General features: G+C 59.7%; 1 protein-coding gene across 1 annotated transcript; it reads right to left on the reverse strand.

The window, feature by feature from the left end:
- Positions 1-10,143: 10,143 nt before the first annotated feature.
- On the reverse strand, positions 10,144-13,880 carry NEUROD4 (neuronal differentiation 4). Its single transcript, XM_057413949.1, has 2 exons — positions 13,822-13,880; positions 10,144-11,443 (listed from the first exon to the last, which is right to left on the reverse strand). Exon 2 carries the CDS (start codon positions 11,432-11,434, stop codon positions 10,439-10,441), a length of 996 nt encoding a protein of 331 aa, XP_057269932.1. The 5' UTR covers positions 11,435-11,443; positions 13,822-13,880; the 3' UTR covers positions 10,144-10,438.
- Between the last annotated feature and the right edge of the window lie 292 nt (positions 13,881-14,172).

The raw sequence follows: 14,172 nt of genomic DNA on the forward strand, positions 1-14,172 counted from the left end.
CCACAGCATCCCCCTCATCCCAACCGCCTCCTGCTCCTCCCTGGGGCCAGCGCATCCCTCCGGATCCTGGCCTCCCACTCCCGGGGACAGGCTCCCTTTGGCCAAAGGGAGCAGCGCTTTGGGACCCTCGGCTTCCACCCGGAGCATCGGGAATGGGAACAAAACAAGCGGAGAAGAAAGGGAAGGGCATGGAGAGGGGTGGAGGGGAGGGGCAGGTGTCAGCAAGCTGCCTCCAGCCATCTGCTGCCAGCGCGGGGCCCCCGGGGCCCCCCAGCTCCGTGTCTGATGGGGACAAGGCTGGATCTCGAGGGGGACACACACACACACACACACGCACAGGGACACGTTGTGCCAGCGCATCCCCCACCTGAGCGCATCCCCGTGCTCACCCCTGGTCCTCCCTCCATGGGGCTGCCTGGGGGTCTCTGTCACAGCTGAGCTATGGGGGGGGGGGGTCATAGGGATGCTGCCCCACACTCTTTGGGTGGAGGGGAGGTTGGGGCATGCCCTGAGCTGGCCCCAGGATGGGTGCAATGGATTCCCTTGTGTCCCCCCTGGTGTGTGCCAGTGTTCCAGCTCCCCTCAGGCAGGTTCAAGCCATTCCCCTTGTCCCATCCCTACATCCCTTGTCCCAAGAGCCTCTCCAGGTTTCCTGCAGCCCCTTCAGGCACTGGAGCTGCTCCAAGGTCTCCCCTTCAGGAGCCTTCTCTTCTCCAGGCTGCCCCAGCCCAGCTCTCTCAGCCTGGCTCCAGAGCAGAGCTGCTCCAGCCCTCGAAGCATCTTTGTGGCCTGTGGATGCTGAAGGGATGCAGGAGGAACGCAACAGGGATGTGGGAGGGATGCTGAAGGGATGCAGGAGGGATGCAAGTGGGATGTGGGAGGGATGCTGAAGGGATGCAGGAGGGATGCTGAAGGGATGCAGGAGGGGTGCAAGTGGGATTCAGGAAGGATGCAACAGGGATGTGTGAGGGATGCTGAAGGGATGCAGGAGGGATGCTGAAGGGATGCAGGAGGGATGCAAGTGGGATGTGGGAGGGATGCTGAAGGGATGCAGGAGGGATGCTGAAGGGATGCAGGAGGGATGCAAGTGGGATGTGGGAGGGATGCTGAAGGGATGCAGGAGGGATGCTGAAGGGATGCAGGAGGGGTGCAAGTGGGATGCAGGAAGGATGCAACAGGGATGTGTGAGGGATGCTGAAGGGATGCAGGAGGGATGCAAGTGGGATGCAGGAAGGATGCAACAGGGATGCAGGAAGGATGCAACAGGGATGTGTGAGGGATGCTGTAGGGATGCAGGAGGGATGCAAGTGGGGGGCAGGAAGGATGCAACAGGGATGCAGCAGAGGTACAAGAGGGATGTGTGAGGGATGCTGGAGGGATGCAGGCAGGATGCAGCTCCTTACCCCAGCTCACCCACTGGGTCTCACCCTTGGAAGTAGCTGGGGTTTCTGAAGGGATCCCTCCAGGATTCCCCCCTGGCACAGCCCGGGCCCTGGGTACCACCACCACCATCAGAACCTCTGCAGAGGGAGGATGAGGAGGTCACAGCTCCATCCGAGGCCCCGGAAGGCAGAGCCTGCTGCATTAGATCCTAATCCCCTCCGTAAGCGATACGGCCCTAACTACCCCGATGGGACTCCGGCCACATCTGGTAGGAGAAACCCAGCTCTGCCTTTGCTAAGAGGATGAGGATGCAGAGGGGAAGATGCCACAAACCCTCCTTTATCCACCGTGATCCCACATCCGGGACGCTTTAATGGCCTCGTTTGATGACCCTAAAGGTCTTTCCCACCCTCACTCCATCGGGATTACACCGGCACCCGAGCTCTGCAGCCAGCCCTGCGGGCCCCGAGCCCAAACCCTGCCATGGGTGCTCTGAGCATCACTCCCTGCCTCAGTTTCCCCCCCCCTCCTCCTCCTCCTCCTCCTCCTCCTCCCTTCCCAGCGCATCACGCAGCGGGATGCAGCCTCTTTTGTGCTGCTCGGGCTCTTTGAGGCAGCACAAAGGGGGAGCCGGCGGCACAGATGGACCCTTTCAGAGGGAAGCCCGGCTCCTTTCTCCGTCTGGCTCTTGCCTCCGTCGCAATCCCCCTTAATTGAATCCCCACTTTCATAGCTCATTACCCCCCTGATGGATGGGATCAGCCTGCGCCAGCCTCGCCGGGAGCAGTTGGCTGCTCCGCGGCCCCATGGGCAGCACAAGGAGGCGGGGAAGGGGCCCAGCGGCTTCCCGGCCGTCCCCCGGAGCTCGGGAGCAAACGGCCGTCACCTCGGCTCAACGGCCGGACCCAGCTGCGGTCCAGCCCCAGCCCCACGCCATGGGCACAGCGTTGAGGGGTGCTGGGGCCCCCTAAGTGACAAGATGGGGTCCTGGGTTACCCCAGTGGTGTTGGGTTGGTGGTACGAGGGCATGTCTGGGGTGCGGGAGGGATGCTGAAAGGATGCTAAGGGGATGCGGGAGGGATGCGGGAGGGGTAATGGGAGGGATGTGGGATGGATGCAGGAGGGATAAGCAGAGGGATGCAGGAGGGGTAATGGGAGGGAAGCAAAAGGGGTGCAAGGGGATGTGGGGAGGGATGCTGAAGGGATGCAAGGGGGATGTGGGAAGGATGCAGGATGGATGCAGGAGGAGTAAGGGAAGGGGTGCAAGAGGGATGTGAGGAGGGATGCTGAAGGGATGCAGGAGGGGTAAGGAGATGGATGCAAGAGGGGTGCAAGAGGGATGTGAGGAGGGATGCTGAAGGGATGCAAGGGGGATGCAGGAGGGATGCAGGAGGGATGCAGGAGAAGTAAAGGAAGGGATGAAAGAGCGGTGCAAGACTGATGGGGGGATTCTGAAGGGATGGAAGGGGGATGAGGGAGGGATGTGGGGGGGATGAAGGATGGATGCAGGAGGGTTAAGGGGAGGGATGCAAAAAGTGTGCAAGAGGGATGTGAGGAAAGACGCTGAAGGGATGCAGGAGGGATGTTGGGGGGGAATAAAGGGGGGATGCAAGAGGGGTGCAAGAGGGATGTGGGGAGAGATGCTGAAGGGATGCAGGAGGGATGTTGGGGGGGAATAAAGGGGGGATGCAAGAGGGGTGCAAGAGGGATGTGGGGAGAGATGCTGAAGGGATGCAAGAGGGATGGAGGGAGGGACCAGCTCCAGACTGGGGCACCAATGACCTCACCCTGCATCTTGTGTTACTTGTGGCAACTGGAGAGGGGGCTCAGGACCCCCCGACACGAGGCAGGACGCCGGCACGTGCCGATCCCCCCCCGGCACCGTGTCCATATGGAATAACGGCCACTGCCGCTGCGGCTCCCGGCCCCGCTGCCTCATTAACCCCTGCTCCAGGCTGGATCCCAGCCCAGCTGCCAGCGACGCTCCCGGGGGCCCGGGGGTCAGGCCTGGGGTGGTTTGGGTCTGGGGTTCACGTGGGGTTGCGGCTGGGCTCCATCCTGCCCACAGCGCGGTGCTGGGCTCCATCCTGCCCACAGCTCAGTGCTGGGCTCCATCCTGCCCACAGCCCAGTGCTGGGCTCCATCCTGCCCACAGCCCGGTGCTGCTGTTGGGCTCCATCCTGCCCACAGCTCAGTGCTGGGCTCCATCCTGCCCACAGCCCGGTGCTGGGCTCCATCCTGCCCACAGCTCAGTGCTGGGCTCCATCCTGCCCACAGCCCAGTGCTGGGCTCCATCCTGCCCACAGCCCGGTGCTGCTGTTGGGCTCCATCCTGCCCACAGCGCAGTGCTGGGCTCCATCCTGCCCACAGCCCGGTGCTGGGCTCCATCCTGCCCACAGCTCAGTGCTGGGCTCCATCCTGCCCACAGCCCAGTGCTGGGCTCCATCCTGCCCACAGCCCAGTGCTGGGCTCCATCCTGCCCACAGCGCAGTGCTGGGCTCCATCCTGCCCACAGTGCAGTGCTGGGCTCCATCCTGCCCACAGCCCGGTGCTGGGCTCCATCCTGCCCACAGCGCGGTGCTGGGCTCCATCCTGCCCACAGCTCAGTGCTGGGCTCCATCCTGCCCACAGCCCAGTGCTGGGCTCCATCCTGCCCACAGCCCGGTGCTGCTGTTGGGCTCCATCCTGCCCACAGCTCAGTGCTGGGCTCCATCCTGCCCACAGCTCAGTGCTGGGCTCCATCCTGCCCACAGCGCGGTGCTGGGCTCCATCCTGCCCACAGCCTGGTGCTGGGCTCCATCCTGCCCACAGCCCAGTGCTGGGCTCCATCCTGCCCACAGCGCAGTGCTGGGCTCCATCCTGCCCACAGCCTGGTGCTGGGCTCCATCCTGCCCACAGCCCGGTGCTGGGCTCCATCCTGCCCACAGCCCAGTGCTGGGCTCCATCCTGCCCACAGCCCAGTGCTGGGCTCCATCCTGCCCACAGCCCAGTGCTGCTGTTGGGCTTCATCCTGCCCACAGCGCGGTGCTGGGCTCCATCCTGCCCACAGCTCAGTGCTGGGCTCCATCCTGCCCACAGCACGGTTCTGGGCTCCATCCTGCCCACAGCTCAGTGCTGGGCTCCATCCTGCCCACAGCCCAGTACTGGGCTCCATCCTGCCCACAGCCCGGTGCTGGGCTCCATCCTGCCCACAGCGCTGTGCTGGGCTCCATCCTGCCCACAGCCCAGTACTGGGCTCCATCCTGCCCACAGCCCGGTGCTGGGCTCCATCCTGCCCACAGCCCGGTGCTGGGCTCCATCCTGCCCACAGCCCGGTGCTGCCCTTGGGATCCCATGGCCCTGAGGGCCTCAGCTGCACGGTTTGGGACCCCTTCCAGGGATGCTGACTCCATCACTCCCCTTGGGAAGCCTGTTCCAAGCTGGATCCCCCTTTTGGGGACGGAATTGCTCCTAAGTGGGGCCGGTCCTCAGGGCTGGGCTGCTCCTGGCCCCACAGTGCCCTTTCCAGTGCCCATCCCTGCCTCTCGGTGACGTCCCAGTGCCCCCCATCATCCGGGTACCCACAGCACCGCTGCTGCCTTGAGCATCCCATGGGCGCACGGCCCAATCCAGCCCTTGGCTCCCATCTCCTGGACCATTTGGGCTGGAAAAACCACCCTGGGAGGAGCTCTTCCTCCTCCTTCTTAGGGCCGGGGGGGGGGGGAAGGATTGGCCACGGGATGAGTTTAAAGATGGGATTATTCCTGTTCAAATTCCGATTAAAGCACCCTGGAGCCCTCCGGCCGCGCCGTTAAGCCCAGCTCTAATCTCGCCCCGGCAGCAAGGCTCCGTCAATAGCTCCAAATCTCCCCGCTGTTGGTTTATCTGCTGGGGATTAAGCTGAACTTGTATTAGGAGAGATAAATCCCCCCCTATGCACCCCCTATACACTCCCCCCCCCGAGCTCTGTGTGTGTGGGGCTAGGGTGCTCAATCACTGCCGCCCTCTCCCGTGTCTCCCAGGGAAGGGGGTGATGGTGTTCCCGGTGCCTGCCCCTGCCCATCGCTCCGGGATGAGCAGCTCCATCCCCACAGGCTCTGCTGTTGGCCCATCCCTTCCTGCTGGAGCACCAGGAGCCATCCAAAGGGACGTCACGGGAGCATCCCGCACGAGCCAAACGTGATCCTTGAGGCTTCCAGAGCAGGACAAAGAGTGGGATTGGGGGACAAGGAGGAAGGGCTGCAGGTGGCATCCTCCGAACGGAGCCCATGGTCCTGCACACCTTTAGGATCCATGCCCTGTGCTGCAGCATTGCTTGGTGGCATGCTGGTTGGATGCACTGGAAGATGCGGGATGCTGCAGGGATGGGGATGCCCCATCCATAGGAGTTACCCGCTCACGCATCCGTGTCCAGGAGTTTGGAATCATGGACAGAAGAGGCTGATCCTGAAGGTGCAGACGTGCAGGTGATGGCTTGGCTGCCCCAAGGGCTTTGGCCAAGCCCAGTTTAAGCCCTGCTGCAGACAAGCTGCATCCTGGCGCATCAAGCACGGTGCCACCACATTGATCCCATTGAGACCCCACTCCTACGGGCCCAGGAAGCTCATTGCCCAAATCTGATGTTCCCAAGGGGACAAAGACGATTAAGTGGGGAATGAACAGCCGGACACTGCGGCTTAGTGGGAAAAGGCTGGAGGGTTCCCGAGCTGGGCACGTTGCGGAGCTCAGCGGCTCTCGGCGTTATGAGCTTACCCCCAAGAGCAGAATTACAGCTCTAAATCCAAGCTTTCCCCAGGCTCAGCAATTCCCGAGCTCTGGACACCCCCTCCCTGCTCTGGAAACCAGGACAGCTTGGAGGCAGGACCCACGCACAGGGAAGAGCTGCTCCCAACTGCGGCTTGCCCAATGCGAGGTCTTCCATGGACGCCAGCGCCGTTGACCAAGCCCCAACCTCTATCATGGGGATGCTTTGCATGGGATGGAGCATCCCTCTCTTGGGGTCTTCCACACCTGCACAGGGAGGAGCATGCAGGAGGTTGATCTCACTTGGCCCTTTCAGCTCTGATGGTCGCCCTTCTCCTTGCGTGGTCCCCAATGGCTTCTTCCTTCTTCTGTCCCTAAAAGAGGGATCCTGGGCTTTGGGCAGCTCCCCAGGGATGGGGCTGGCTCTGCTGCCGGCTCTGGCCTCCACATGGACCCACAGGGTGGAGTTAAAGCAAAGCTTTAATAGCCCAAGGTGCATCTGGAGCTGTCTCTGCATCCCAAATCAGGGCTCACGCAGCCATTGGAGATGATGGAGGAGCTCCAGCTCCAGCTTCCTTGGCCCCTTCTCCCAATAGGAAGAGCATCGTCCAATCTCATGGTGTGGGAAGGGGCAGGTTTTAACAAGGGCATGTTAATTGCTCATTAGGGCTACATAACGGACCCCACCTGAAGGCCGCTTGCTCATCCATTCATAGCTCAATGTGGGTCCTCACGAGCGCTGCTGAGAAGCAGCCTTGCCCTTCCCAACATCCAGACATTCCCAGTCCCATTCCCTCCGTGGCATGGGACCTATCCCAACCTCTCCCTATCTGGTGTGGGGTGGAAGATGGACCTGCCCCATCGCAGTCCTGGGCAGCACATATACAGGCCCTATATATACAGGTGAGGAAGGACCACGGGCTCTGTTTGCAGGATGCTACTTGCAGCACTTCATCCTTCTCCCCCAATCCCACTCTTTGCCCTGGTCTGGACCCCTCAGTGCCATGGCTCAGTGGTGCCCTTGGCATTGCTGGGGCACGATTGGATTTGCAGAGCTGGAAGCTCTTTTCCAACCTGATCCCGGCGTGCACGGAGCATCCCGGTCCTCAGCCCATCCCCGCGGCTCCAGGCTCCGTGTCCTGCAGATCCATGTGGGATTTCCTCCACGTGGAGCTGCTGCCGGCCCCGCCGCACGCACACAGGGGTATTCCCTCGCCAGCTGTGCCTCCCAGCTCTCTTGGCACGGGCTGGAGCTGCTGGAAGAGCCAATTCCTGGCTGTTGGGCACACACATGGGCCCCGGGGAGCTGGCACCGAGCAGGGCTTGGCCACCGACCAAGGAGAAGGGCCAGGACACAGCTGGAGCCCCAGCACCAGCGGGCAGCAGCCGCTGTCCTTGTCCCACTGCTCCCTGAGCATCACTAGGGGGTCACATTGACCTGGGTGCATGGGCAGGGGAGGGGGGTACCACACAGCCCCCTCTGCGTGTGATGCGTGTAAGGCCCAGGGGGTGCATGGAGGTGCTGTGAGGAGGTGGTGGGAAGGGGCTTCCATAGGGTGCAGTAACCCCCAGCCCATGGAACAGAGTGGGGAAGGATGGGACTCATCCTCATGGAGGTGAAGCCACATATAGGTGCATCCCCTTGTAAGTGCATCCCCACGTAGGTGCATCCCCATACATCTGCATCCCCGTACATCTGCATCCCCATGCATCTGCATCCCCATGTAGCTGCATCCCCACGTAGGTGCATCCCCATACATCTGCATCCCCGTACATCTGCATCCCCATGTAGCTGCATCCCCATGTAGGAGCATCCCCACATAGGTGCAATCCCACATAGGTGCATCACCACATAGGTGCATCCCCACATAGGTGCATCCCCATATAGGTGAGTCCCCATGTAGCTGCATACCCATGTAGGTGCATACCCACATAGGTGAATCCCCATGTAGATGCATCCCCATTTAGGGGCAACCCCATGTAGATGTGCTCCCATGTAGATGCATTCCCATGTAGATACATCCCTATGTAGATGCATCCCCACATAGGTGCATCCTCACATAGGTGCATCCCTATGTGGGTGCATCCTTATGTAGGTGCAACCCCATGTAGATGGATTCCCATGCGGATGCATCCCTATGCAGATGCATCACTATATAGATGCATCCCCACATAGGTGCATCCCCATGTGGGTGCATCCCCATGTGGGTGCATCCCCATGTAGATGCAACCCCATGTAGATGCATTCCCATGTAGAAGCATCCCTGTGTAGATGCATCCCCACATAGGTGCATCCTCACATAGGTGCATCCCTATGTGGGTGCATCCTTATGTAGGTGCAACCCCATGTAGATGGATTCCCATGCGGATGCATCCCTATGCAGATGCATCACTATATAGATGCATCCCCACATAGGTGCATCCCCATGTGGGTGCATCCCCATGTAGATGCAACCCCATGTAGATGCATTCCCATGTAGAAGCATCCCTGTGTAGATGCATCCCCACATAGGTGCATCCCTATGTAGTTGCATCCCCATGTAGGTGCAACCCCATGTGGGTGCATCCCCATGTAGGGGATTCCCACATAGGTGCATCCCCATTCTGCTCCCCAAACCATCCTGTCTCTGCCACGTGTTGTGGTGTCCGTGTGCCGCAGCAACACGCATGTGTCTGTGCATGGGTGCACGCGCCTTTACATGCGTGTGAGCGCGTGTTCGTGACGCGCATCCCATGCATGCAGGCACTGGGCAGGCAGAGACCTTCCCACTGTGTCCCATGGCCAGCACCAGCCACCAGCAACCCATGGAGCCCAGCCCCAAGGTCAGGGATCCCAGATGGAGCCCACAATTGGGGGGGTTGAATGCTCTGGTCCCCCCAAGCAGCCCAGCACCAGCACCCAGCACCCAACACCACATTGAAGACCCCAGACAAGGAGACACCAACCCAAGGGCGATGCTGCTTGAAACAAAACCACGACTTTATTTGAGCTAAAACCCCCAAATCTGCTTTCTTTACAAAAGGATAAACGTTTGCTCTCAGTACAAAAGGGAAGAAGGGCCCGGAGGGGACCCAGGGGCCGGGCAGGGAATTCCGGAGCTCAAATCACCTCCAGATTCCCAACTCCATACAAAACCAAGGAGCTTGGGCCAATGGGACATCAAAAATAGGGGCCTGGGATTTCTTGGAGACAAAAATAGTTGCATAGGCTTTGGAAGTTATTGCTCATCTGAGAATACAAGGGATGAGTTGGGAGCTGCCGGGCTTCCCAAATCCACCCAAGGACCATCCTAAAGATGGGATTTGACCTTAAAGTCGGTGGAATTCTTGGTTTCACCCCTAGAAAACGGGCAGGGAAAGAATAAATTAAATAAATAATGGCTAATAAATAACCCTGGAGCAAGAGCACTGCAAAGGGGACATCTCCACAACGCTAACGCTGGATAAGCACCTGGGAGCCAACTGGGAAAGGAGGAGGCTGCTTTGCGCGTTCCCTATTCCATGCGGATTGGAAGGAACTAAATGGAACTCCCCCCCCCAGGCAGGTAAATCATCAACGATCCAGGAAAATCAGACGTGTTTCCATTGGCAGGATGTGGTCGGGACACGGATCAGGATGGAGAACACTATGAACCCTAGGAAGATGTGGAGCAGGAGCAAGGGTTCAGTGAGAGCTCCTCTTCCAGCCAGGATCTTTGTGCTCTGAACAATCAGGAGTCCCCTAAAGAGGTTTCAAGATCCATGTGCTGAGCATCTCATGCTGGTTGTAGGTCACAAGCGAGGTCTGGGGCTCAGCATGGTGAAGGGACCGTCATGGAGAAGCTGGACCACGCTGGCCATGGATGGTGCAGTGGCAGCGCACGTAAAGCTTCAAGGAGAAGCAACCGTGTTGGTCTTCTGCAAGTGGTCCAGATCCTTCCCTGAACTGGGAAAGCCATGGCCCCATCAGAGAGCGTGGAATGGGAAGTGGTCATCCCAAGGGGCAGAATGGGCTTGTCTTCACCTATGTGAGACCCACAGCCCCAAGGAGGGAGGAAAAGGAGTTGTAACATCTTGGCAATGGATGATCCCAAGTGCTGCAGTGCATCAAGTCCTGCAGGGTGAAGCCACCTTCAGGAGCATCTCTGGGGGGGGGAGAAGGAGATCATCACGGTGGCACCTATCGCGATAGGACAGGAGGACCCCCGAGCCTTCCCCAGCCACGTCCTGCAGAGATGCTCTGAAGTCTCTCACCCCATAGTGGTGACCTCCCAGTTGTGTCCATTCTAGAACCAGCCCCGCGACGCCGCCGAGCTTCTCTCTGCAGCAAGGATTTGGGTCTACCTCTGCTTTGCTACTCATTGAAGATGGCATTGAGCTGGGGAGCAGCTACGTGGTGTGGGTAGGACTCGTAGCCCATGTCTATGGGGAGCTCGTAGCGGGGCATCGTGCTTTGGAAGTGGGAGGCATGTCCATGTGCTCCAGCCAGGCTGACCGAGGGGTAGTGGGCCATGAAGGTGTAGGATTTATCCAGGTCTGGAGACCCATCTTGCTTCAAGGAGAAGTTCCCACTGATGCTCAGGGGCGGCGTGAGGGGACCCTCATAGGGAGGAGTGGTGCAGTCAGAGGGATGGTTTCCAAAGGAAGCATCCACCAAGCTCTTGAAGGTGGGGGGCTTTAAATGCAGCAGATGGGTTTCCATGGTCCCATAGGGTGGGCTTGGGAGCCCCGGGGACTGGTAGCTGAAGGAATGGCTGGCTACGGCCGATTCACACAGCGGGGCCTTCTCCTCGTGCTTCTCCAGGAACAGGGTCTGCGGTCCCAGCTGCAGGCACCCGGCCACCAGGTTACTGGTGGGCTGGGACAAGCCCTTGCAGAGCATCTCCACAAAGCTCTTCCCTTCGGGGGTCTGCCCCGTCTCGAGCACCTCGGAGAGAGCCCAGATGTAATTCCTTGCCAGCCTCAGGGTCTCGATCTTGGACAGCTTCTGGGTCTTGGAATAACAGGGCATCACCCTCCTCAGGTTGTCAAGAGCATCATTGAGGCCGTGCATCCGCGTGCGCTCCCGGGCATTGGCCTTCACCCGCCGGGCTCTGAACCGCTCCAACCTCGCCTTGGTCATCTTCTTCTTCTTTGGTCCTCTCCTCTTGGGCTTTTCCCCATCGTCCTCTTCCTCCTCTTCCTCCTCGATGCTGTGGTGCTCTTCGTTCAAGGCAGACATCAATGCAAAAGGACCTTGCCTGCTGTTCTCTGCCTTCAGCTCGTCCTTGGAGCCCAACGCTTCGTCCATCCAGGGCTGGGTGCTCACGAGCTCTGCCATCTCTTTGGGCTTGGCATAAGTCTTGGTCATCTCTGATCTCTGCAACAGAGGGACAAGGAGATGGTAAGGAATTGCAGTGGAAGAGTCACCCAAGGTGATGGGGGCATTAGGGGCTGAGCTCAGAATCATCCCCCAGAGGCATCAACTCCTTTCTGTCCACCGATGGTACCCACAGCACCTATTCATCCATCATCCGCCTCTTTATCCATCATCTACCTCTTTATCCATCTACAGTATCAGAATCATCTCCCAGATACATCAACTCCTTTCTGTCCACCGATGGTACCCACAGCACCTATTCATCCATCATCCGCCTCTTTATCCATCATCTACCTCTTTATCCATCTACAGTATCAGAATCATCTCCCAGAGACATCAACTCCTTTCTGTCCACCTACGGTACCTATAGAACCTAGTCATCCATCACCTACCTCTTTATCCATCTACAGTAACCCCTGGTGAATGCTTTGGGAACCCACCCCTGGGGCCCAGCAGCTCTTTTGCAGGGCTCAGAGCTTCCAACCTCTCAGTTTTGGGGTTATTCCCACTGAAGAATCCCTCTCTTCATGGCTTCAACCCCGATCATCCCATTCCGGGTCGCAACAGGGCGACGGGAAGCCTCTGGAGATGCTCCTGTGGTTGAACGTTCCCTTTGCTCCGCCGTAAGGAGCGGTCCCACCGCACAAACCAGCTTTGGATCCATGGTGCTGAGCGCCCAGATCCTGTCATCGTGCCTGGCTCGTTTAATAAGGCTTAACATGTAAGCAGCTTTGTGGAAAGTGCTGCCCGAGCCCTGGCTCCGTGGCCCCCGTCCATTCCATGTGGAAAATCCCACTTCTAATACGTGGGATGCGGCTTGAGGCTGGATTAGGGCATTAATTGCTGCTCACAGCCAGTGGATCCCGGAGGACCAGGGAGCCCCAGCTGATGGAGCAATGGGGGTCTGGGGGATGCTGGTGGGTGAAGGTGCTGAGGAACCAGCTTTGGGATGAACGGAGCTGGTCCAAATTCCTTCTGGGATCCCCAGGGCTTTGCATGGTGAGAGCAGCCCTGGAACGGCTGCGGATGCGCTCCGAGGCAGCCTGAGGAGCACGTTCATTCCATCCTCAAGGATCCATCCCCAGGCATCCCTGCCTGCAGCTCCCATCCCATCCCATCCATCTGGGGGCATCCCATGCGCCAGAATCCACCCCAGAAGTAAAATCACTGGGTTCAGCCCAGTGTCCTCCCCATTCCCATCGTTTCACAGCGCGGTATTCCCATGTTGCTTCGGAAGGTTTTCTTTCTGGAAATCCAAATGGAGTTTTCAGGGATTTTTGTTCCTTTTCTCCAGAATATTGATGTGTTAAAAAAGTGGGAAAAGTGCACAAAGAGGGAATTGCCTGATGGAGTCCCTCTGGGAGTTTCCCAAGTAGGAAGCTTTGGAAGCAGGAAGGGGAAGCTTTTCCAGCCCCGTTATTTTGGATCTTTCATGGAAGCATGGAATGGTTTGGGATGGAAGGGACCATAAAGATCCAGTTCCTCTTCCCTGCATCCCACATCACCCAAAAGAACCAGAAGAAGCTCAAGGCAGGGGAAAAAAAGCCCATTGTGGCCAAAAACTTCCTTTTCAGGTAGGGAATGCTCAGCCCATCCGGCGCCAGGAGCTTTCCCTTTGTGTCCCAGGCTCCCATCCCAAAACAAGTGGGTTCAATTCCTTCACCTTTCCTGTAGGACCAGGAATTTGGTTTCAACCCTCCCGTGGTTTCCTTCTTGATTCCCCAAAAGAGGACGGTCGGAGACCATGGAAATGAGGATTTGAGTCCTCCGCACTGTATCCTGCTTGGGAATACCGCAGGATGTGGCTCAGCTATAGGGGACCCGGTGGGCTCTGACTGAGTGCTGGCTGCATCCCAGAGGATGCTTCACTGGGAATGGGGCTGTGCTTGAGGGGCTGCCCTATAGGGGTAAGAGGAACAAAAGTCGGGGGTTGGGGCAGGTTCTTCATCACCTCCATCCCCTTCATCACCTCCATCCCTTCACCTTCATCCCCTCCATCCCCTTCATCACCTCCTTCACCTTCAGCACCTCCAGCCCCGACGTGACACGGATGGCACCAATGCCCAGCCCCGATGCTCCCCCAACTCGGGTCCTCCTGGTCCCCGCATCCCATCGGGATGAAGCCGCATCCTCGGGACCCCGGGAGGGTCCGGCTCCATCCCACCCTCCACCAGCGCTCCGGGTATCCCCCTCCTCGGAGGTCTCAGCCCCCCCCCCCCCCCCCCCCCCCCCCCCCCCCCAGGTCCGGGTCCCGCTGCTATCGGGGCAGAGCCTCCCGCTCCATCCCCGGCTACCGGGAGGCACCGAGCGGCCGCGGAGCCCCGTCGGAGGGGTCTGCGCATCCCTTCGTGTGCCCGCACCTTCGTGTCCGCCCTTACCTGGGCACCGGAGCGAGTCCCCGCCGTCACTTGCCCGGGCGCATCGCGCCTGCAGCCCCGGAGCGGTACCGGAGCGGTACCGGGAGCGGCACCGGAGCGGTACCGGCAGCGCCTCCGCTCTCGGGCGGTTTTGAGCCCGGCGCTGCCGGCGGCTCCTGCCCGGGCGCGGGTCCCGAGTGACTCCTCCTACGGGGGGAGGTGGCCCCGGGCCCGGCTCCTCCCGCAGCCCCACCGGGACCCCGACGGCAGCGGCCGGGGTGGGGGTCTCCGGGGGTGAACCCTGGGGAGACCCCGGGTGGGGGTCCCTGGATGAGCATCCTCGGGTGGGTGATGTAGGGGCCGGGGTGCCCT

Source organism: Pezoporus wallicus, unplaced genomic scaffold (genome assembly GCF_028554395.1).
Source record: "Pezoporus wallicus isolate ANWC-B61680 ecotype Strahan unplaced genomic scaffold, APGP_CSIRO_Pwel_v1 contig_1, whole genome shotgun sequence".
Classification (NCBI taxonomy): Eukaryota; Metazoa; Chordata; class Aves; order Psittaciformes; family Psittacidae; genus Pezoporus; species Pezoporus wallicus.

Bases quoted from the DNA above. Each gene is read 5' to 3' on its own strand.
- NEUROD4 (XM_057413949.1), bottom strand. From the start codon at position 11,434: ATGACCAAGACTTATGCCAAGCCCAAAGAGATGGCAGAGCTCGTGAGC.